The sequence below is a fragment of the Hydra viridissima genome, unplaced genomic scaffold, assembly GCF_058129835.1.
Source record: "Hydra viridissima isolate aposymbiotic clone 2 unplaced genomic scaffold, HvirCarnegie_v1 scaffold_16, whole genome shotgun sequence".
NCBI classification, from domain to species: domain Eukaryota; kingdom Metazoa; phylum Cnidaria; class Hydrozoa; order Anthoathecata; family Hydridae; genus Hydra; species Hydra viridissima.
In genome coordinates this window covers 5,530,860-5,556,772 of record NW_028324315.1, presented here as the reverse complement: position 1 = coordinate 5,556,772, position 25,913 = coordinate 5,530,860, and the positions used below count along the sequence as shown (strand labels likewise).

The 25,913-nt window shown below is 29.4% G+C and overlaps 1 protein-coding gene and 1 pseudogene across 4 annotated transcripts in view; one reads left to right on the top strand and one right to left on the bottom strand.

The window, feature by feature from the left end:
* LOC149877691 (NACHT, LRR and PYD domains-containing protein 9-like) overlaps positions 1-25,580 on the bottom strand; it is a 29,349-nt gene extending 3,769 nt beyond the window's left edge. The window contains exons 1-6 of one of the 4 annotated variants that reach the window (XM_090074352.1): positions 25,533-25,580; positions 23,579-23,916; positions 15,462-16,784; positions 11,586-11,630; positions 8,014-8,034; positions 5,472-6,195 (exon numbers count right to left, since the gene is read on the bottom strand). In XM_090074352.1, the coding sequence (XP_089930478.1) occupies positions 5,576-6,195; positions 8,014-8,034; positions 11,586-11,630; positions 15,462-16,784; positions 23,579-23,825 (2,256 nt within the window). In that variant the 5' untranslated portion in view covers positions 23,826-23,916; positions 25,533-25,580 and the 3' untranslated portion in view covers positions 5,472-5,575. Of the gene's footprint in view, positions 1-5,471; positions 6,196-6,538; positions 6,776-8,013; positions 8,035-11,585; positions 11,631-15,461; positions 16,785-23,578; positions 23,924-25,532 lie in introns of those variants that run through there. The other 3 variants (XR_016448106.1, XM_090074354.1, XM_090074353.1) reach the window with 3 other exon arrangements.
* LOC149877692 (uncharacterized) lies at positions 21,359-22,303 on the top strand (annotated as a pseudogene).
* Positions 25,581-25,913: the final 333 nt, after the last annotated feature.

Genomic DNA, 25,913 nt, shown 5'->3' with positions numbered 1-25,913 from the left:
TAAAAAAGCATAAAAGATCAATATAAAAAAATTCCTCTATGAAAAAACGTAAGCATTATATCCTCTAGAGACTTTTTTACAAAGTGAAAACTTTAAAAAAAACAACATGAATTTAATATAATAAACTTCTTAAAAAAAGAAACAACAAAATATTATATATATATCATAATGACATTATTCAGCTAGGCGTGCCTTCTTAGTTATTGTCTGATAAAGACATGCATTTTTCGTTTGGTTTTTATCCAAATTCTGCATTCCATGCGGGAGAACATTTTCCAAACGCCGGAAAAGGCTTTTTGAAGATAAACCTAAATCATAGTATGTGTCCATTACAGAAAGAATGTTTATAAGTCTTTTTCTACAACATGCTCTGTGTTTTTTTTCTTTTACAAAGCATAAACCAATTTTAACTAGCTGATAGGTACACTCATGTGGGACTGTCAAATATCCCCTTGAAACTTCCTCAATAATGTCTTTAGCTTTATTTGTTAGTTTAGGTTTATCATCTGGATAAACTAGTTCACCTTCACATTTTTTCTCAAGCCACCCTGCCACATAGGCAGTAGAGTTCTCTTCAGTTTCAGAAAGACTCACATCATAAATGCATGTTTCAATTGAGGTTGCATCTTCAATACTAATTGGACCCTCGCATATGTGACCTTTTCTATTGGGTTGCCCTACTTCCACTGATTCTAAAAATGATGCAGTAAATCGAGCTAAACGCTTTTTAAAAGCAGAGAAAACATCACCAGCAGCCATAAAAGCATTTGCCCCTGTGATTTTCTATAAACAGAAAATTTTCCTTCTATTCTGTCACTATGTAGCTCATAAAGCAAAACATAATCAAAACCAACTGAAAACAAATGCTTGCAGATAGCTATCAACCCTTCAGTGGTTTGCACAAGGGCTTTTTTGGTATTATGGGTAACATACTGAACACATTCAGGTCCATGTCCTGATTTCATACATTTAAATATGTCTAAAAACAATTGAAGATTATTTGAATCTTTATCTTGCACAGATTGGTTGTGATCTCTCAGCCTAATATCTTGCCCTTTTGCAGAAACATTAACAATGTTCCACCAATCTAAAATATTCTGAATAAAAGAGGAGGTTTCATAAGCTCCTTTTAGTTTTAGGGCAGCTACTACTTTCTCATTAAATACTCTTAAAACATGTTGCACATTCTGTAGTTGAAGTCTCGAAGGATAAACAGCGGCATAGGATAAAGGAACTGATTTTTAAATGTTCTCTTTCTCATACTGATATAGACCTTTCTTATCTGAAAATGAAGCTATGGTTTTATTATCTAAATATATCTTTTGACACTTTTCAGAAATCCAGTTATTTCGTAAGCATTTAAGTAGATGAACTGTGTCAAACAAAAGAAACCAAAGACGATGACCGTCTAATGGATGAATGGCCTGATAGTCAGTAATTCTGTTAAATATTTTGCAGTATTGCTGATAGATTTTATGATTATCAGTTACAGATCCTAAAACTATTCCACCGTGTTTTTCAATTATAATAGCAGCTTCTTTCACAACAATGAAATGATACAATGATGTTAGTTTGTGAACAGGAGTAACAGAAATCATTAAACTAGGTCCGCCATGTAAGCATTTTATCATAACACATAGCATAGAGGTTGCTTTGGATTCTGGATCATTTTTTGCCATCCTATTTAAAACTCCACATGAATAAGCAACTGTTGGTCTAATCTTTACCTCGTGAACTATCAAAATAACATCTCTCTGGCAATTATTCTTTACTTTTTCAAATGTTTTTTGTAAAACCTGATCAATGTTAGTGGCAGAAATTATAGACTGCAGCTTTCTTTTACTTGGAAGGACTAAAAAATCACGAAGTTGATGGTAGTTGCAGTTATAAAAAGACTCGATTGCAAAGTAATAATCAGCTATAGAGAAACTTTTGTTACGCAAGAGTTTAAGTTGTCTTGTAATGAAATTCAATTTCTTTTGCTTAATATCATCATCTAATTCAAATTCATTTTCTGAAAGAGTGTTTGACACCTTTTCAATAAAATCATTAACATGGAGTTTATAATTATGAACTAAATTAATTGCTTCGAAAAATTGTGAGTTGAAGATTAAGCCATTGTTTGGATTCAATATATTACCTAATGAAACACTAATTCCATGTTTAAAAGCAGAAAAAGTTAGTGGTGAATACAAGGTACACTTATCATAAACAATAATTGTCATAAAACTCTCTTTGAAATCTTTTGACATAAAAATTCATAAGAATTTATCCTCTTGTCAAGATATTACTATATTTTCATACTTTTTGAGTAATTTGGTGTCAGGATAAAAATCAGAAATCGAATTTATTCTATCTTTTTTGATGAATACTTCAATTGCTGATCCTCAGGCTTAGATTGGCGAAGCACAGACTTTGGTGTTGGTAAACAAGAAAAAGGAACATTAAAAATACTTGGTGCACATGCTGGTCGAGTATAGCCACCAGGCACCTTTATCATTTCTGTATTTTCAGGCCAATGTTTTTCACATATAAAGAATTTAGATGGCTCCATAATAAAATTTTTACGTGAAGGAAGCACGTTAATCCATCTCTGTTTCTCAACTTCATCTTTAGGTAATTTAAAAACACGATACTTATTAAATTTATTATAATTCCCTTTACAATTTACAACGCCACATTTGTTCACCATAATAAAAGTAAAAGATTTTCAAAAATTATTACTGGAACGTAAAAAAACACTACAACTTTGATAAAATTAATGGCCTTCGCTAGCGGAGTCAGGAAATCGACTTTGCGCGTCCTTCCGTTTACTAGTCCTTGATATATATATATATATATATATATATATATATATATATATATATATATATATATATATATATATACCCAGTGGGCACACGACGATATATATATCTATATATACCCAGTGGGCACACGACGTTGAAATAACGTTGATCAACGTCAATCAACGTTATTTTCAACGTCGTTTCAACGGCGTGTGGCCGCTGGGTATATATATATATATATATATATATATATATATATATATATATATATATATATATATATATATATATATATATATATATATATATATCAAACTTTGGATACTTTTGATGTTTGTTTTATCTAATGTAAAGCACATTTGTATGACAATATTCTGATCTTCTTAGGCCTATTGTCACTGAGTTGGATTTCATTATCCTCAATCACTATTATCCTAATTTTCCTCAGTTGATGAATTTTCTGCTAATAATGTCACCTTTTCAAACTGTTTCTCTTGTTATTTTTTTCTTGACATGTGATAGGCCTCTCATTTCTTTTGCTTCTCATCAGCTATTTTTTCTTTATAAGCCAGAGTCTTGTCTATGCTTCCAATGTTACCTACTCTTTTCTCTTTCTGCAGTCTTATGAACTACCTGCCTTCTTCATTTATTGTAATCGACGTAGAGTCCGCTTGACTGATTAAAACAAATCACCCTAATAGATAATTCTTAACATTATCAACTACCACTCTAAAGATCAACCATCTTAAGCTGATTTAAAGAAATTAAGTTATAAGTTAACGACTTACAAATAAGAATCATTAGATTATTCTTAAAACATTATTTGAAGCTATTCTCAAATAATGTTTTAAGAATAACCTAATGATGAAATCATTTCACAATCACATACATATTCACTTGAAAAATATAAATCAAAATTTATGAGCAATCAAAATCTATCTAATTTGGAAATAAGGAAATACTTGGGAATTCTGCAATACAGTTCTTTTTTTTAGATAATCATACGAACCTATTGTTCCAACGAGTATCCGTTTGAAGCAGTAAAAGTATCAATGCCACTGGATCGTTTTGAAAACATTCGTTAACTTTCACATTTCAACTTAAATTCTACAATACTTTTAAAAACAGATAAAACTTACGATAGTCTTTATAAATCCAGAACAATTAAGGATCATCCCAATAAAAAGTTTTCAGTATTCCCAAGGATATTATATTATTTGTCAATGGAAGGATGTGTTTTTCAAAAGTAAGCATTACACAGAACAATGTCTGCATAAAAGACCAAATATGTTCTTACAAATTTGAAATTTGTTAAGAACAAGAGAATGAAAAGTACTTTCAGTTTTTTAATGAGCCTTATCTTGCTTCTAGTTCCAACATTATTGTTCGATGGGATTCGTGGATTTTTAAGACAGATAAATTTTCTTCTTTGACAATTCCCTCAAGTTTCCAACTTCTCACACTATCATGTTGTAATTTACCCAATAAAAATAACTTGAAAAATGGGAAAGAGGAGTGAGCCATGGAACAAATCAATAAGAAGTAGAACTGTAACCCGTTTTTTGAATAGATAATGTATTGGTACATTTTTTATCAACTTGCGTCAATATTTTATTAGTCAGAATGATTGTTAAAAGACGTAACTGTCATAAATTCATGGCTTCTACTTAAAAGATCTAGAAGAGAAAAAGAACTTCCAACTTGTGGACATTATTTAAGTATAGATTGCTACTAGCATTAGCTTTATTTAAAATTGTAACCTAATCTGAATCTAAGAAAGCAAGACCTTCTTCAAACAATTTGGAAAGGGAATTGCAGCACGTTGCCAAAAGAGATCGAACAGTAGTGCGACCAGTGAAAGATGTCCTTAGAGACAATATTGCTAATTGTGCCTGTCTGGAAGGAACATCAAGCTAGATGTAAAAGACATGGTTTTAAAGTTCTCACAAAACTTATTTGTGGAAATGTAAAGTTATATAATGTTTCAAAAAAGGTAATATGCTGTTTCAAATCATTTCATTTCACCTAAATATAGTGCTAATGCATGCTGCTTTAAATTTAACACTAACAGTTAAATATGATAATTGTTAATTACTACTTAATATTCATTTTTAAAATTACTTTTTCTATTCTAATACCACCCTAAGCAACCAAATAAATTTTATCCAAAAGGATACAAAAAATAAGTGTTCTATATTCTATACGAGGTACTATGCACTAATACTGAATATTTATCTTTACGATGTGTCATGAGAAAAATGGGTCTTATAACAGTGATTAAATCACGGGATAAAAAATATTTCGTCGTTCGAAGCAATTAAAGTGCTGAGTGTTTTGAATAAAAAGTCGCGAATTTTCATTTTTCTGAAATCAGAAATTTTTCAAAGGCTGTATAACAACAGCAAATAAAGAAACATGGTTTACTCTCATTTTATCTGTAAGTTTTATAAATTTTTTAAAACACTATGAAAATTCAAAACTTAAAAAAATTAAGTTAATATTCTTTGAAAAACTTTTTCCATTACATAAATTTGTAAAACAAAGGAAAACAAAAAAAAAAACAAAAAAAAAACAAAAAAAAAAACTGGACATGAAAATATTTCAAGGATTTCCTTAATTATTTCTTTTACATATTTATTATTTATTTTAAATATTTAATATTACTTCTTTTACATATTTATTTCTTAATTTACATGTTCATTATTTATTTTACATATTGATTGTTAATTTTATATATTTATTATTTATTTTATATATTTATCTAAAGAATCGAAATGTTTTAAAGTTCAAGTCATTTTCCCAAAAACAAACTTTTTTAACTCTTCGATGTTTTGAAAGATATATCCACGGTAAGAGATATATAAGTATTTGATGTTTGAACCAAGAAGCCATTCATAAATGTCGTTAATGAAGTTCATGTCCTCGCGAAGGTGAAGTTCTAAACAATTTGTGAGTCTAAACAACGGGAGGACGAGATCTTCGAACTCGTTCTTTGATACGAAAGTTTTACTGCTGTATATAACCACTTTTTCAACTTTTTGTGTCGGTTTTTCAGCAATATGAGAAATAGGTTTCAACAATAAAGAAATAAGTAGTCCTGGAAAAAATATTTCTGAAGTATCAATCTTCATTGAAAGATAAACGTAGGTCGTACAAACTTTTGTCGAACATAAAGTCAAAAGTTTTTTCTCATCCTTAGATAAAACATTTTTACCAACATACAAAGCATCCAATGTAAATCCTGCATCAATAAATTTCTCCATAAAGTATTTCTCATGTGAAACTTGATGAGGAGTTTTTCGATCGTGTATATAAATTGTCCAGTTTCGCTCACCAATCGATCTTACTAAGTCATCTGTTATTAATGCCTGTGCTTCAAAGAAGCATTCCATAAACATCTCTTTATCTGAAGAACAAAATTAACAACCTACTAGCGTTGTTTGTTCATTAACAATATCGGTCATTAAAATAGATTTTGCCTTCAAAAACATTCATTTGGATGACCGATATTTTAATTTTTTCTAAGCACAATCCGTATGATTCATTTTGTTTTAAAAAGATAAAAATATTAAATTAATTAAAGTAGTTGCAGTGAACTAAAATCTTGTGTTTACAAGCGATAAAAATATTTCCACTAAAAAGTATATTACTTTTGTCAACACATGAAAAAGAAAAATTTTTTCACATTCAATCTAACACTTTTCTTTTTTCAAAAAAAGGGAAATAAATTTTCCCTTTATATTGATTAAACTTTTCTTATCATGTTTTTAATATAAATATTAACTTAAAGATAGAAATTCAGGTCCAAATTAATTCCTTTAAATGGATGATGAAACAAAAAATCCTTCAACATTAAATCCTTCCAACAATTAATCCATCAACAATCAATCCTTCCATTACTTACAATTTTTGAACAGCATTTGCGACTTTTCACAAGAAAACACTCTTACGAGATGCCTGTTCCCATTTCAACAAAACTTAACAACCTAGAAGATGAGGACATCGTAAAAAATTAAGTGTTTCAAATAGTTCATGCAGTGAAAGCAAAAAAAGTTTATGAAAATGTGAAACGTGTTTTGCAGTAAATATTAGATGATCTGCATGAGTGGATCATATATTTGTTTTTAATTTAAACAGCAAAGTGAATACACAAAATATCAATGTTTTCTTTGTTTGTGAGATTGTAATAGAAAATGTTTATGCTGTTTGTGCAGTTTAAAATCTTTAAAGTGATAAAAATGATTAGGCTGAACCAGTTAAAAGAAGTCCTCAAATTTAGTCACTTCTCAGTTAAAAAAAAAAACGCCAAGAAAAATATATTTATGCAAGAAGATCAAAATTTGCGATACAGCAAAAATTATTGCGGTTTGTTGTTAGATCAGGATCTGGAACAGCAATCCAAAGTTGACATAAACTATAAAAAAGTCAGTTGCAAGCGGCACATTGACCCTGGTATTAGGCATTAAATAAAGGCAGTTTTACAAAATATTTATATCTATATAAGACAAATCGATGACAAGGCGAAAATCAATGTAAGACAAATATTTTGTAAAAATATTTGTCTTATATTGATCTTATACGAATCCTGTCAACAAAAAATCTGAAAAATTTTTATTTTTGAAATCATTAAGAGAAAGGTAGCTGATCAATAATTTCAAAATTGCAGCTAGCATGTGGAAAACTTTCACTGAGAAAAGTGGTAGAATTTTCTATACTTTGTATAACAGTAAAAAAATTCATTAAAGTAAAAAAAAAAAGTTAAATATTTCTATAAGGTTGTGCAAGAAATTCTTTGTATTCTCTTGGTTATATAAAAAATTTGTTAAAACAATTATATTAATTAATTGGCTTGAAATTGGAGCAAAGGCAACATTCTTCAGCTTTCTTTTGTTCTTTCATATTTTTTTGAGCTCTGATGTTATTTTTTAATTAAAATTTCTTTTATAGATTACATTATATATTTTATAGAACTTTGAGAAGAAATAGTAAGTAAGGAAGGGGAATATGTAATCAATTACCTGGGCTAACTATGTTGCAGTGTTAAATTAAAAAAATGGGAATTTTTAGTTTTCTAAAATTGAATGCTTTTGTGGCAAGGAGTTCTTGGACAACCGAATAATGACCATAAAGATTAATTGAAATAGATATCGTTGTACTAATAGACGTTCAATCAACATTAATATTTCAGTAAACAGTTTGTAGTAGTTTTAAAAAACGTACTTACCGGCAAGTGCTAGCGGCATATCTAGAGAAAGAAAAAAAAAACTGTTGTAAAACTGCTCTGGGAGAAACATTCGCCATATATATAACCCTGTAAATAAGCTGTTTAGAAGAAGTCGAAAGGAACTTGACTTTTTCGCTGAATCAATATATATATACCGAGTGCACTTACGAATCCTGTCAACAAGTATTCAAGTCAAGATTTTTTTTATGGAATTTTTCATAACACTTTTTAACAAAACTTAAAATTAAAACTAAAAGAGAATACTTTTACATAATCAAATTATTTTTCCGTTTCAAAAAAATTATATTTCTTTGGTAAATATTTAATTTTAGTTATAAAATGTTTGTTATATTCAAAAGAACCTTAATTTAAGTCGCAGGTTTACGTCAAAAGTAATTTTCATGAAGAATTGTTCTCTTGACGTCACCAAAAAGCTCTTCTATTGAAACTGCTGGTTTCCAGGCACCGTTTTCTTTTATTTTGGCAATAAAATTTGTGCCGAGAGAAAACTAATTTTTAACTGCTTTTATCCAGAAACCATTCATAATTAGTGAAAAATACGTTACAATGTAAATAACATTTTTTCGGAGTGTGAGGAAAAAAATTTTTTAAAAGTGCTAAGAAGTTTCCATTAACAGTCATGCACTATTTTTTATAATATTTAAAAAATGGTGTGGAAATGCAATTTCAAATTTTCATTATGTGAGAGTTCTGCACACTGGCAAATTCAGCCAGTATGCAGAACTCTCACATAATGAAAAGTATTCTGACTTGTTAAAACTTTTCCTCTCTAAAAAATACCTTCTAAGTAGAGAGTATCTGAAACTACTAACTTTACACTCAAAGCAATTAATAATCAAATGTTAATTAAATATGATAAAATCCTTGAACATAACTGGAACCTTTCATAACTTTCAAAAGCAATTATATAATCAAATGTTGCAAGAGAATTTTGAGACTAATAATAAGAAAAGACTTAAATCATTAAAATTTGATCAAATACATTTTAAATAATATATATCGTTAAAAAATATATTTGCTTAAAAAATATTTTATAAATATATATATTTCATAAATACATATATATTTTACTGATATGTGATATGGATAAAACGTCTTTAAGTGTTTGACGTGCCGACCTCAAAAATAGTTAACACAAAGGGCACTGACTAAATTATACTATCATTCTATACAATCATTCTTCTTTAAATTTGTTAATAACAAACTTTTCCTCTAGAAAAAGTTTTCTAGCAAATTTTCAACTTTAATTTGCAATAAAACTATTTTTTACTCTACCTTCTTGTTTGCTAGTTATCATAACTTGACGCATCCAACTGTAAATCTCGCAACACCTTCATGCCTACCCCATATCCCCTTTCCATAACTACTTCTACGCAATACAATAATACCACTACTTGATCCTTTTGGATTAAAATTAAGAGCAACAACGTTCAGAGTATTTAAAAGGCATTTGTTTATTGCAGCGGTACTTTGGAGTCCTGATTCTCGAAGTACCTTTAGAAAATCTGCGTCCTCGTTCTCACGTGTTACCCTCAACATTTCTACCAAGATTTTCATGTTTTACTTTTTAGTTACTTCTTAAACTGTCAATAGTAATCTCTAATTCTTTATCTGGCATATCACATATTTGGCCTTATTGCATTTTTCTGCTTTCATTCCATTCCCTTTTTGTCTGAAGTGCTTTACATGGCATGGCATTTTGTTTGTCAGGACCATTTGCTCTGATGCATCCGAGTAATAGTGTCTAGACGCCATTTTGTAATACAATTTACCGCAGGTGAGCTTTAGTAACACTATTCTGTATGGAAACCTTTTATCGCTCTATTGCTTTTTTGACTGTGGTGGATTCTTTCAATAATGACATTCCCAACAAGACAGGTATTAACACGAAGCTTCAAACACACACAATAGTTCTCCAATAATCTTTTTGCTTTTTAAACTCTAAATGCAGTGACGTTACCTGACATTATTTTCTTAGGTGCTCATCTTAGAACGTCACAGTTGACGCCCCAGTACAAACCTTAAATTCAATTGACTTGGTTTAAGCTCTTGAATTGTTTTCTTTAAATCTTACTTTGATGCAGCGGAAATTTTCACTCAAAAAAAGAGTGAAAACTTTTTTGCAGAACTAACTATTTTTTCAGAACTAATTGTTTATCAATACAATTCCAGCAAAATTTACAAGTTTCTTATATTTCATCATTCTTATCCACCGATCATATATTTTTAATGAGTCGTTAGACAATATCAGCCTTTAAATTGTTGTCGTCAACTAAATCCCGATACACATTCACCCTTGGCCATGTAAAGTGTTCAGCTTGCGATTTTGATTTCAGTCTCTACTTTCATAAAAAAGAACTCCAATGAAAGACCGTTATGGAGTGTGTGAACAATTGCAGTTTGTTTAGCTTCTAGCTAAAACAACATTAACACAACGTAGTACGGGGTCTAACAGCCATACTGTGCATATTGATCTACTCGCCTAACGCAGTCATATTGCATCTTTAGTGGTGACTTTTGACCAAGTGCTTCCCATTCTCCACTAGTAGGACCGTTTTCTCCCATCTTTTTCATTAGTTTTTACAGTGCACACCTCACACTCATACTTTGGACCTCATTATGCCATCCATACGCAAAATAAATTCCCTTCCGCTTAACAAGAACCCAGTTAGATGAAACCAATGCAGTAAGGCGAAACCAATAGCACAACGGTAAGTTATTAACAAAACGCCAACAAATAGTAAACACCGTCCTTTTTGATATCCAATACTCATCCAACCGATTGCCTCTTTTTCACCTTGCCTAGCATTTTTGATCATCGGAGCCCCCGTTAAGCCCTAAGTATTAGGCATTAATGGCTGTATAGGTTAAGGGACTTCGAAATACCATGGTGACAATCATGACCCTGAAGAGAAGGTCACCTACACTACACTAGTTATTGGAACAAAGCACCGATATTTTTCTTTCTCGTAGTCTTGTTCCACATTAGTTAGCATAAAATTTCGTGTAATCAAAAATTTTGTGTATATGACATCGTAAGTGTAGTCCGGTCATTTACAGTATAATTGTAAAAGAATATTTTATTAGGAAAATTTGTATATGATAATTTTGTAACTGTTAGTTCTACCCTAATGGAAAGGCTCAAATTCATAAAGCGTGATCAATAATTGAAGCGAGTCCTGCGCTAAATAAAAGTTTCTTTTTGTTGTTTCAGTTTTTAATTCTTTTTATCGCGCACTTTAGCTTTCTTAAATTTTTAATTAAGCAGAAAATGTAAACAGAAAAGCTTATATATATGTTGCAATCTTCGATGAGCATAGATAGGTTAGGTAACGATCTAAAGTATGTTTTATAGCAACTAAACTTTCTGCTCTTCGTGATTTTTTGTTTTCTCTGGACAACTATTCAAAATTATTTTTACTACTCCTATTCTAAGAACTTAAACTATTTTTTCTCTAAGGCTTTCCCATTCATTTTTAACCAGTGCATGCAAATGCAAAATAAAAGATAAATAAAGCAAAATAAAAGATAAACAATGCAAAAGATTTTACCTTTAAAATAAAATTTTAATCTCTCTGAAGAACTTGGTATAAGTTCTAAAAAAAAACTTCAGAAATTATTCTTAATAAATGAAACCAACAAAAAATTTTAGAAATCGTCAACTATTATTAATATATAAATGTAGGTAAAAGAGCAACAGAAAATATATAAACACCAGTATCAACAATATTAAATTTTTTTTCATAAAAAGGACATCTAGAATAACCAAAAAAAATCCAAAAATACTCAGTCATTCTTTACGGATATATTCCCTGGGAATTTAATTCAAACACCATGGAATTCTTTGGGACACCATGGTTAAACCATGGAATCCCGTGTTTTTTAATTCACTAGTAATATTACACAACAAAAATTTTATGATTCCGCCTTCTGTCTTCATGCTTAACTTATGGGTCTCAATTTGTCTATAAATCCAATTGTCATGGACCCATGGTTTCATCATGGGTCACAATAATTACATCATGGGGTTAAATTTTTAAAAGCACGAGAGCTTATCATTTGCCATGCAGCACAATATACCAAATTATGTACCTGCCCGCGCCGAGAGTAACTGCGTAACTTATCGCACGGTAAACTCAAATCACATTTTAAAAAGTTTTTTTCTTTTGATATGTATTACATAAAAGTATTTTTAATCACTAAATCAAAATTTTACACTATTTGTTTAGTTTTAAAAAGCTAATATCAATCGTTAAAAAGCAAATTTCATTTGTTTTTTGCCAAACGAATTCATCACAAGTGCTTTATTGTTGTAACTCGATTCTTCTATGTGAACAAAAACTTGCAACCGCGAAAAATCTCCGTACCAGTTCCATTAGTTGCCCAAATTTAATGAAAATTTGTGTTTAACTTTCTTTACACCGGATAGATATAATAAACCCAAAAACGCTACAATTTCACTTTTAGCTGCTTATATAATTTCATATATCTCCGAAGATTGCGGGGAGATTTTTAATTACAGTCTCTACGGCTTTTGTTGTAATAGTAATTTAAATACGACTGGTGTATAAAATATACCGATAAGAGTAATTAAAGATTAAATGAAAAATAATGCACTAAAAATGAATTTATGTAAGCATGCATAAATAATTGCGTTTAAACTTAGCAGTTGCAGCTATTAAGCTCTACTGTGATCACATAAAAAAAAAATATATATATTTTTGATATTTAGTGCACTGAGGAGAGTAAAACATTATCTACACTTTCATTTATTTAATATATTTAAAAACAACAACAGTTATAAAAAATACATCATTTACTATATTATCTCCTTGCTTTTAATCGCACTTGGTCTATCGGTGAAAAAACTTGCACCCTTCTCAGAAAATTTTCGTCTTCAATTCTGTAACAATTGAACAAACGCTTGTGCTCTTCGGCAAGCTGTCTTGGAAACCATTTCGCGCAGACTTTATTGAAGCCAAGTTCCGTATAGATGATTATAAAGACAGTGCCATGACTAAATTCCAGAGAACAAGGAACGTCATCAGTAGTATTGGTTCTCCATTACGGTATGATTAACTTGCTGGGCGTCCTGCTACTCTTTTGTGCATATCGGTTGTCCTGTTACATTTATACATATCTATCCATTTATAAACATTTCTACGTAAAAGTGCACTGTCCCCGTATTGTGAAAAGAGCCCGTGATGGATTTTAGGCCCTTTCACTCCTTCTGACTAAAGAAATCGGGTGATGACTCTTTGTTCTTTTGATGTGCAAACTGGAAGTGGAGTCTCCATTCTTAAACAGTAACAATGCTAAACTAGCTAGCGCTATTAGCCTCAAATTTTGATCTCAAGACCACTGCTATTATTACACATGCACAGTACGTAATTTATGCTCTGAAGAAAGTGCATATAATATTTGAATTACCCTCGTACATCTTAATGATATACATTTACATATCTGCTTATGAAGTATTGAAGGAAAATTTATGAAACTAGCTATTTATATATAGTTTATCAATAACTTAGCTAAAAGAATGCTTTTTTTGTTTAAATAAAATGTTTGAATACTTAGCACTTTAAGTTCATAGAGGTGGATTTACAATTGAAGTTGATTGCTTAGTTAATTATGTTTCAATCACATTTTTTTGTAAATTAAATATTAAGTGGCTAGAAACGGCCCCCTTTTCTTTTTTCTTTTTTAGATTAAACATAATGAAATAAATTTTCAACACATTTCAACCAATTTTCTAACATTTTTTTGTGATACAAAGAAATATGAGGAAAAAAATTGCATTGATTTCCTCTTTATTATACCTGTATATTACTGATACTTGATCATGCTGCTTATAATTGCAGTATGCGTATACACGTAATAAATAGTATGCTGAAGTGTTTCAAGTGCTTTATAGCAATTGCTTTTTCAAAATCGAAGAACTTGACAACAATTTAATTGAACTTCATTTATTGATCTTATTCTATAGATCAAGAAAATTCAATGATATTTTTATTTGTGTGTTGCTGAGTAAAAATTAAGCGTTATGGTTTTGCATCGTGTTTTTATGCCAACAAAAAAAACAGGATTTCAATAAACCAAAAGATTCCATAAAGAAACCGTAGTAACAGCTGATGGTATTTCAATTGGTGTTAGGCCACCATAGAAAAACATGGACCAATACTTTTTAATAGGAAATCATGAAAAAGAAAGCAAACAACTTTCTAAGGTATTTGGACATCATAGGAGACTCATGGGTCATGGTTTTTCCTTCGAAAATTCACTACCGGTAGTGTTTAAAGTTGTACAAATGGAAAAAAAAAGTAAAAAAATGTACCAGTTGAAATATTTTTGTGGTTTTCCCAAGTAAAATATCCGTAAGGGATGAGTTTAAAAAAGTGATTAAATTGCGTGGTTTTTCTTCAAGCCATAATCCAAACATACAAAAACCAGTCTAAATATAGAATTCCAGTCTAAATAGTAATAAGAAAAGTAATCAGCGTTTAAGAAAGTTGAATAAATAGCTGCTTCAAGAAAATTAATGCCTCTTTATGGACGACAAAGCTTATGTTAGAAAACATTCGGTAAAGCACGCGGATAGCATTTTTATTAAACATTTAAATGTAAAGATGTTGAGAAAAAGTTTAAATACATATTAAGAAAGATACTATCAAGTACTTAGCAATATGCAGTTGTGGTCCTCGCTGCCCTCCATACGTTATAAAGTAAAATTTGATAGCAGATATTTGTATCAAGGTCTGAAAAATATATTGCTTCCTTTTATCAAGTCACAACATTTCTTCACTTTTCTGGTCTGATTTAGGATTGATTATTTGAAGAAGATAATTGAGAGGTAAAAACGGAATGAAGTCAATTTTGTTCAAAATTCAAGTAAGCCACTCCATTGCTCGGAGAGAGCCCCATCAAATCCCACTGTTCAATTGTTAAAAGACACTTTAATAAAAAAACTACAACTTTAATAAAAAATCATATGAATTGTTAAAATGCTTTATATCCTGTTCTAAAAGTTTGCCTTTCATAAATGTTTAAAGGTAGTTGACGTTCGGTATCAAAATGGAGATATTTCATTTTGACACCGAATGTCGACTTGGACCCCCGATCAATTACTTTTTTTAAATTTAAAAGTAAAAATTTATTCTAATTTCTATAGTCCTAATATCAAAATATAATAAACTTCGAAAACGAGAACACTATAAAAAGATTGCTTAAATTACAAATTAGTTGTTTAAATAAATTGTTCATACAATTTATTTAGAACCAATCTTTTGATTTCTTGCTTTCAAAGTTTGAGCAAGCAAAAAAAAAGTTGATCTCTTATTTATTCTTGATAGAAACTTTAGAAATTTCTCTAAAATTTGAGAACTTTGGTGAAAAACATAAATTTAAATGTAAGAGTAATTTTTGCTTACCACAAATTTCCTTCAGCAGAGAGTTGTCTGTGTGAACAGGTTTTTGTAACTTGGTAATTAAACTTACAACATTCCTTCCATCACCAAAACGTAATCCGCACACAACTGGTAAACAACTGCGTAAATTTTCGTTTTGAAATACTTCTTGAGGACTTTTGTAAAAATACAAATGAACAGAAGCACAAAAAGTCATTAAAAAGAGATGAACAAATTGATATTCATTAGCTAGGCTGGACTTTATAATTAGACCAAATGGTTCAAAGCCATTCTTATCAAGAACTGTGGCTAGTTCAGCTTTGGAAACCTTTACCATTCCTCTCTCTAGCATATTGAATGCTACTTTACACACATTTAAAATATGCTGCTTGTTTTCTTGTATAACTAGGTATAATGGCTCAGTTGCTTTGTTGATTTGCTGAACAAAGTATAAAAATATTAATGTTTGTAGTTCAGTCATGGTTTTTAAAGAACTACCAAAACATAAAGAGAGTGTTGAGCAGACAGCCTTAGTATTAAAAGGAACAGACAGCAAGGCCTTGGCAACAGGGGAGCTTGTGATTAGTTCTGCTATATCATCTCTTAATGTTTTACATAACAAAGTACTTTCAAAATAATTTCCAATTGCAAGGTTGCTAAAGCCCATGATCTGTATGTGTAAAATATCATTATGATTCTTGGATAAACTATGATATTTCATTACAGATTCAACTCTGCCTCCAAGAACACATTTAATCTTTCTTGTACTGAAGACATCCATTAATGTAGATAATATGGAAAGGTTGCTAGAATCCCCAGATATGCATTTATAAAATTCTTCCAAGTAAACAAATTCGTCCAAACCATCTAATACAAACATTATATTCATTTGAGACCCCATTATGTCTAGTCCCTTCAAAATATTTTTGTAAAACTTGTTGATAAACTCTTGTGCATTCAAAACGTGACAAATTTCGTTCAACTTTTTGAAGTCGAAATAAAATAAAAAGTCTACATTTTTCCAAAGTAAACCCTTTGCCCAGCAAAAAACACACTTTTGAAGAAAGCACGTTTTACCAATACCAGTAATACCAGAAAACAAAACCAATTTTGATTTTGGGAATGACATTTCTTCAAGTGCTATTATAGTATTAGTAACATCACAAGGCTTTTTAACAAAGTAATCCCATTCATCAAACTTTTCACAACTTACAAATTCTAACACCTCTTTTGCATCGATGTAAGCCAATTCAACATTATTAATCAGAAGGTCAGTGTTCACTAGCCCAAATGTGTTTTTGTGACCATAGGACTTTGTGTAATAAGATTTGAGCATGTCGCTTGCTTCTAAAAAGCCAAATTAATATTTTATGTTAAATTAGAAATTAAGCCTATAAACAGAAAACTAATTATATTAAAAATTCAAAAATGTATATTGAAAAATCCGAAAGGGTGAAGAAATGGGACATATTCAATGAAATTTGGTTTGTTTAAGAATATAGCATCTTCTTATTGCATAACTGATTTCAAAGATGGCGCAAGAAGAGCAAGTTTCATAATTTTGCTGATTTGATGACTTAATTTTTTTCAAGAATAAAAAAAAAACAGGTTAGAAACCCATTTTTTTCAATGAAATCAATATTTTACTAGAAAAATTTAATGTCTAGTTCGTTATATAGTGTATAATACAATAACCGGTTAATTGAAATCACTGTCAAATAATCGAACAATTGTGCGTACAAAATCTAGTGCATAACCAAAAAGAATACCAATTACGGTTACATAACTTTTTTTAAGAAAATTAAGATAAAAAGTCTTTTAAGGAAAACTAAGAAAACAGTTTATTTTTATTTCACTTCTTAAAGTAATACAAAAATATAACATACACTACAACTAAACTTTATACTTAACAATTTTACCATTAAACAAGATTTTTAGAATAATGAAGCCCCAAACAAATTTTTTTTATGAGGGAAGGGAAGGATAAAAGCTTCTGCCTATATGGCTTTAAAAATTTATATAAGCATAAACGTGTATACATATACATATTTCGATGTGTAATCATTAGTTTCAACGCTTTTATCTCCCAATTTTTCGTGCAAATTTTATCTCTTTTAAACACTTTTTCCAATATTATCTCTCAAAAAATGCACCATTTTCTGATGGGGATCACGAGCAAGTCAACTTGAGTCTAGTATGCCAAGATATCCAATTCTTTTGATATGTTAGCATATTAGACTCAAGTTGACTAAAAAATATTGAAAAAGGTTTGTTGCATATACAATACTGTCTCATATTATTCGTCTCAAAAAAAGTTTCCAGACTTTGATTGTTATTTTAATTTTTTTTTTTTTTTGCCACTTAATTGTTAGTTAGGAGTTATTTCTATTAATTCGTTTTTTTCAGAACTTAACTTTGGTTTCTGGAATTCGGAGGATTAATAGAGTCAAGTGCAATAAAAATTTAGAATTTCAGAATAAACCACCTCAGAATTTGATAAAACTAAGTTGGTTTATGTCAATGAGCAAGGCAAATGCTAAAAAATTTAGCTGAAAACATTTTCTGGTCATGAGATAGGGTTTTTTAAAACATTTAATTATTCCAAAAAAAAAAGTCAGTAGCAATTGCATGTCATTTTTATCATCAAAGCTATATATTTATAAAATGAAGTTCAGAAGACTTTCTTGTACTTTATATCTAAGACACCGATGGACTTTCGGTGTCTTAGATATAAAGTACAAGAATTTAATGTCAATACATTGACATTAAATTTTTTAATATTATAATTTAAGTTGTTTAGAAGTTAAAAAGTTGATTTTGGATCAGTATCCAAAATGATGAAGGATCAATATACAAAACTTTGGTGACAAGATGTATTTTTTAGTTTCAATATTTTACAAGCAAGTTACTTTATAAAAATTTATAGATATGGCACATAAGTAATTATGTTGACCTAAAAATGGCTCTAGGTAAAACTTAAAAAAATTTGTTTTTAAACCACCAAAAATGTAGAATTAACAGTTGCAAAAACATTCATTCAATACAAAGAAAATAGAGTTATTTGCATACATTTGTTACATACAGTTTGCATACAGTTCGCATTATATATTGTAATACAACATATAAAAGAATAAAGAGTATTTCTTAATTAATATTAGAAATAAACCCTAATTTAAGCTCTAATTACTCTCAAGATTTGAATAGATTTAATACAATTGAAATTTAAATATTTAAAATTTAGCATGCAAACCCATTAAAGTTCCAGAATCTTCTCTGTTAATTAATTCTATCGATTGGTGATAGAACATTTCACCTCAAACTGTATACCTGAACTTGTGTCTGATTTAAGCACAAAGAAACATTAGTCTGTCTACTAATTTTAAACATTTTTTTCCAATCCGTCACTAAAAGTTACTTTGTATATCATCAGGATACACAAGTTGTTATGTAATTATAAACCAAATGCTTTTATGTATCAAAAACCTCATTAAATAATGAGAAATTAACATGAACATTAAATAAATCAAATAAATACTTTTTAAGATCAACTTTAGTTAAACTGTGTAAAAATTGAAAACAAAAAAATCAAAATTATAAAACTTTTGCAATGTTATGTAACTATATAATTGTAAAATTTCAGTTAGTTCTTGAGATGATAATCCTTGGGTTCCAATCACAAACTCTTCATGGAGTTTTCCATAAAGCGTTTGAAATTGGAATCCAGCAAATGCCTTCATAATGTGGCGTTAGATGTTTTATAAAAGAGATCACTTATCAAACGAAGCAGCAGGTTACTTTTTTATGCATAGTAACTTAAGTAGTTATCGCAACTGAGCAGCATACAATTTGGATTTGTTGAGTCACAAACAACTAATAAAAAATTTCAAATTTCAGTTTAAATTATCTGGTATTTTAATGCTAAAAGCTTTGTATTCTGGTGTTATCCACAATCACATACAAAGTGGAGACCTGAAATATCTTCAACATAGATACACCATTTTGGTCTAAGTTTACAAAAATTAGTAAACCTAATCTTAACATCAAAAACATTTTCAATCAACTTTAAGTTTAGTTCTTTTGTATTAACTAAAAAGTTATTTTTAAATATTTCCTTTCATTATCAACTTGGAAAGAAACATATCGTTTCTCCCTAGACTTATTTGAGAGTATTAATCGAATTAGTAGTAGTTATGGCCTTGATTTCTCACTAATAGATCTTCAACTCAATAACTTTAGTTTCGAGAAACTGCCAAAACAAAAACAGTATTTTTTTGGTTGTTGGATCTTTATCATCTTTTGCACAGCTAATTCTTTATTTATAAGCTACTAGTCTTAGTGGTGAACAACCAAGGCTATTGATGCTAGAATTAAAGTTTTTCTTTGAAAACTTATGTCTTATTGAAATCATAATTGCTCTAGTAGCATGAATAACTTAACTTACTCTCTTTGATTTTTTTAAAATAAATTGTCAAACTTTACAAAATTTGTGGCCAGATAGTAAATCAAGCTCCTTCCCAGCAAGCACACAACGTTGAAATAACGCTGATCGACGTTGATCAACGCTATTTCAACGTTGTTTCAACGTTGTGTGCTTGCTGGGTTTGGAAGACTGATTACTCTGATAAATCGTTATGAAATCAAAAAGTTTACTATATAAGTGTAATAAAGCGTTAGGAAATAAGTCTAATAAAGCTTTATGAAATGAGTTGAAAATTGTAAGGAAAAAGTTAGGCTTTAAAAGACACTTTTTAACTTTCATTTTTTGTAGTTTGAAGTGGAGACAAATGTTTTAATGCTTCAGCTGGTGCTATTTTTAAGACTCAGTAATTACTTGCTAAATTGCATCATGTAATTAAATTTTAAAATATTAGCTAGCCTACTAAATATAGAAGAAAAAAATCAAATCTAATCATTTCTAAAACTGTTATTTTATGCAACATGGCTCACAGACTTTTGAAAAACCTGAAATTTCAAACGACCGTGTAGTGTTTCCCTGTTGGTGCTTCAGGTCCTCATTCAGCATATATTCAAGAGTAAAATTCCCAGAATTACACAAACTAGATTATCTAACATGTAACATGTATAAAGATTTTACAAGAATATTAGCCAAACTTTCTTTCATTCAGCTATTGTACACTCTCAAAAAATATGGCTAAACATGAAAATGATTGTTAAATAAGACTTACCTTCATTCTCATGTTTAGCCATATACTCTGTATAAAAGTGATACTACAATATAAAAGTGAAAGGTGTTAGCGTTGTGCGCCACAAAAAAGTTCATTGTTTTTGCAATGTTAGAAAAATCTTGTTTTATTATCAATTTTTTAAAAAAATGATTTTTTAATATTTTATAGAATTGTAAGGAATAATTTTATTCTTTTGATTGTTTTCAAAATGTCAGCTAAAAATCTTGATCAAGAAATCTAACCTGCTCTAAATCAAAAGGAAGGTAAATTCTTGACATGATTTAAAGATTACAATGTATTGGATAATCTGAGATGGTTTGTGGAACATTCAATTAAATATAAATTAACTGAATAAGTAATTTATTGTTTATACATCCTGAATAATCAAATAAAATGGTAATGGACAAATTTAAGTTAACATTTACATTTTGAGAGCCGCTTAGTATTGCGCATCATCATGGTGAAAAATTTAGGAAGCGTAAAACTGATACGATTACTTGTAAGCAAAATATAAGAATAAAACAGTATCAATCTGGTGGACCTTATAAAAGCTACTGCAATTAAAAAAACTACTGCATTGCCAGTGTAATTGAAATGGGGGAAGCATGTTAAAAAATTCTAACCCAGTAAACATTGAATGTGCCTAGACGTCCGGTGGACGTATAAAGACGTCCAATATATACTGGGAAACAAATTTTACAAGATCATATTAACATTTTTTCAAACAAAGAATACATGGAGAATTCACGCAATATATGTAAACTGTATAATTTTTGTAAAATATGTAGTGATGAAAAGGACAACACCAGTCAAAGAACATAAGTATCAATATATCAGCAATCATGAGTTCAATATAATATTTCAAAAACCAAAGAAAGATTCATGTGACACTTTCTATGAATATTACAGCATTGTTAATCCGAGCAATGAGCCAACAGTTTGTTATAATAAGCACATATTGATCTTGAAATTATTTTATGTTTGCCTCGAGTTAACGTTGGAAACTTTTTTACAAACGGAAACTTTCAAACTACAATTTAACATTATCATTGTTTGCTTAGCAGGAAAGGTTATTGCACCATTTAGCATAAAGCTGAGAGTGATCATAGAGGAATGATCTAAACCACAAAAAATCTTTAATAGCTTCATGTCAGCCGTTTTGCTTAAGTTCATTATACGATAACCACAAATATTGAGCAGAAGTACTGCGAGCCAAGTCACTCCAGCATTCAAAAATTTAGCAACATTCATAACCGAATTGAAAAATCTCACTCTGCTGCAGAAATATTTTTTCCACTTGAGTAAAAAAGATCTATTAAAAATTTAGACCGTTTAAAATCATTCACTGTTTAACAAATGCAGACTGAAGATGAGAGGAATTTTTCAGTTTTTGCTGGGTTGTCAAATTAATAAAGTGAGTGCCTTATACAAGTGTTAAAGATCCTGTTTATCGAAGTGGATTGCAATACCATGTGTTTTTTAAAACCTCTTTTGCAGATAATTATTCAAAAGGTAGTATAAATTAATCAATTAAGCAAGCAGCATTATCAAGCATTGTTGCCAAACCGTTATAGCTTTCGTGTTCCGTACCAGCCTCTTCCTATTAAAAAAGCAATTAATAAACTCATTTCTATATTTTCATACATCCCTGCATCTCTTCCATTTTGTTTTTTTAAATAAGTCTTAAAAATGATATGCTTGTGGTAAATTATTGATTTACCACAGGCAGTGTGCTAATTTACCCACCATAGTTAATATATTTATTTCGAATGATAAAGAATTTTACTTTGGAAACTGTCGCTTTTCTGAGGTACCTATAACTTACCTCTACAACATGCAAACAATATTTTGTTGCTTAGAAATTACAATTTAAAATTGCAAGATCATAAATAATGTTAGTATTCAATTACTACCAAAATGGGTAGTTTAAAACCGTTTAGGAGCCCAATCTTGAGCTAGAAAAAGAAATTTCTTCCTAACTATCTGAAAGAACACAGGCTTCCAAATTCATACAGTTTTGAAACCTGTGTTCTTTTTGTGTTGAAGAAACACAAGAAAAAACACCACTCAGCTCAAATGGGAAGTATTTGAACATTGACTTGGTGAAACAGACGCATTTCTATCTTGAGATTTGAAGAAGTGCTTCTTGATAGTTGAAGCAGTGTTTCTGTAATCTGCTTTCAGGATGTGTCCTTAAAAGTACCAAAAAAAAAAGTGCTTTAGTCTTACGCTATTTCCCGGATACACGCCCATTTGGTAGATGATGAAAATATTGCCTTAATACAGGATGCAGCACCTTTAAACGAAATAAAGTTGGTTCAAAACTGACACCAAGTTAATATCAAGTTTTGGCCAAAAGATGTTTGGCTCCCTAGCTCCCTGGCTCTCCTGAAATAAAGCCAGTTTTTCTATAAAGGGCAGTTCAACCAGGGGCTTAAATCAAATAACACCCAAACTTGGTTAAATTTTAGCACTCCTACAAGTATCTTTGGGACAAACTATCAGCTGATTACATTGAGCCCATCTGCAAAAAAATTAGTCCTCACCTGAAACTGTTTTTAGTGATAAAGAGAAAACAAAACCTAGAGCTAAAGAATGCACATTGAATATAGAAAATAAATTTTCTATATTCAATGTGCATTCTTTAGTTATTTGAAGTATATTACCTTATCAAGGTGTAAACTAATATACAGTATTGGGTAAATGAAGCAACTGAAAATGTCTGATAGCATTTTATTTGTTTAACGGTCTGTAAACCGGTTTTTAAACAAAACTGTACAACGTGAAAATGTTATGACAATAACATGGCTTCAAATACTTTTTTAAATTAATATTACTTTACATATAATATATGATATATGTAATGGCATAAGCACATATTTCAGTAAATACATCCATACATACACACACATTTAAATATATGTTCCTTACACATATCAAAAAAGAATTACTTACGCAACAGCTTTATTTCTTTTAGAATATCTAACTTCCCAATATCTGCCAGTGATTTTTCAATTAAAATCATATAATTTGTTGGATTCCTTTTAATGAGCTTTTTAAGAAATGACTCCAACTTTAATTCGTCACTCTTGTTACCAATATCAATATAGTCTACAACAAGATGTCCAAAACCTGTGGCATAAGCAAACTCCTTCCACTTTGATGCTAGATTAATTAACAACTTTTTCACTCTTTCATCCATCTTGTCACAGCTATGAGTAACTGAAAATTAACTTCACCAACTATTGCTCCCCAAATCTTGTGAACGTACTATTAAAGTATAAATTTGAGGTCTAAATAAAAAAACATTTATTATGAAAAAAAATCTCGGGTGCAAATTCTGTCACCGAACCTTTAACTATCAAAAAAAAAAAGACCAATATAAAACACGTTTAAGTAAAAAATATTCTCAACTTTTTTAATATCAAATAAATTTGCTCTTAACATCCTCAAGTTTCAAATTAAGAGACATTTTCTTTTAAAAACTTTCCTCTTAAAGATAAAAGTTTTTTTAAAACGAAATGGCGAATATCTTCGGAGGGATGTTTCATTGAGTTGAGATGGCGTTGAAACTCATTTTAATTACAACATCTTTTTTAAACCTTTTTATTTTTTAAGAAGCAATTTAAGTTTTTTTTTTTATTTTTTAAAGCCATTTTTTGTTTTTTTGTTTTATTTCTTTTGTGAAAAAACAATGTCACTCATGGCTTTGTGTTCAATTCCTCTTTTCATTTCTAAAATCTTTTTAAAAGCATCTTTATCTCATGCAGGATTGCATTTATTAACATTGAGTCAATCTATGAATTGAACATCGATCGAGAGGCAGGGTTGTCGATTATACAAATTTATAGCCAAAATGGTGAATACCCCTTGAACCATGCACATCAACACATAAAGTAAAATGGATTCCATTTAAAACTGAAACTCAACTCTTGCCATTTTCATTTAAGACCTTAAAGATTTCTTTGTTAAGTCCTTAATTCAGCCTCTCTACAAGGCCATTAACTTGATTATGGAAAATTAACGCCCCAAACTGTAAATTAAAAAAGTCAGAAATATAATATAGTTATATAGTTAACAGTAAAATTCCAGCGTTAAAACATTATGTTTTTACTGCAAAGTAAAAATTTAAAGTTATAAATTTACTCTTCAGTAAAGTATTAACGACAGTAAATTAAAATGCAATGCAGTTAATCGCGGCGTAATTTTATTATAACAAATTTATTTTTTTGTTAGAATAAACTCTACGGTGGTGAAAATGAAAACAATTAATTTAAAAAACAACGTCATAAAGCGTGAAAGAAAACAAAATCTAAAAGAAAAGTTTTACGAAAGAAAAGTAATTTAGTTAAATTTTTTTATTTTTCCATTTATAATATATATCATAAATATCGTAGTTACTAATTATATATATATATATATATATATATATATATATATATATATATATATATATATATATATATATATATATATATATATATATATATATATATATATATATATATATATATATTTTCTTGGGCACGTACTTTTTAAAAGCATATTGGCAAGTACAATAATCGTAAAAAAAATCTAAAAAATTTTTGTTTTGAGAAGTTAATTAATCCAAAACAATTTAAAATTATCAACAATTTTAAAACATAAAGTAAAAATTTTTTTGTATAAATAAAAATAAAGTAAATAAAAGCAATATAAATGTTAAAATGATAAAATATTAACAATAAAAATAAATAACAAAAATGATAAACAAAAACGTATTTAAAAAAAACAAACAAACATGCAAATAACCTCTTTAAAACTTTTTTACTTTGATTTTTGTAAATTCTTTAAGAACTTTTAAAGTTTTTACGAACGATAGCGATGAACGCTAAATAATTTAATTAACGCAGCTTAACTGCAGGCTTACCGAAAAATTTTCTTGATGATGCACAGTGTATCGCTTCATACAAGCTCGGTGGACAAGAATATTTTGTTTTGTAATTTCATTCCTAAGAATGTAGTTAACAATATTTTGGTATTTTATTGATTAGTTATGCAGTAGGGTAACCTAAGGGAGGCAGGGGGGCAATTACCCCGCGCGTTTAAGCTTAAAGGGGCGCCAAAAAGTCAATTTTACTATAAAAAGTTTTTTTTTTTTTTAATTTTATTGTAAAAACGGCGATATTTTAGTAACTTTCAAGTTTTTAAAAGTTTTTGTCTTGAAAAAGATAATTAAGTAATAAAAATTAATATTGTTATAAAATTTTGCCTAAAATAAAAAAATACTCACTACAAATATACAAAATAT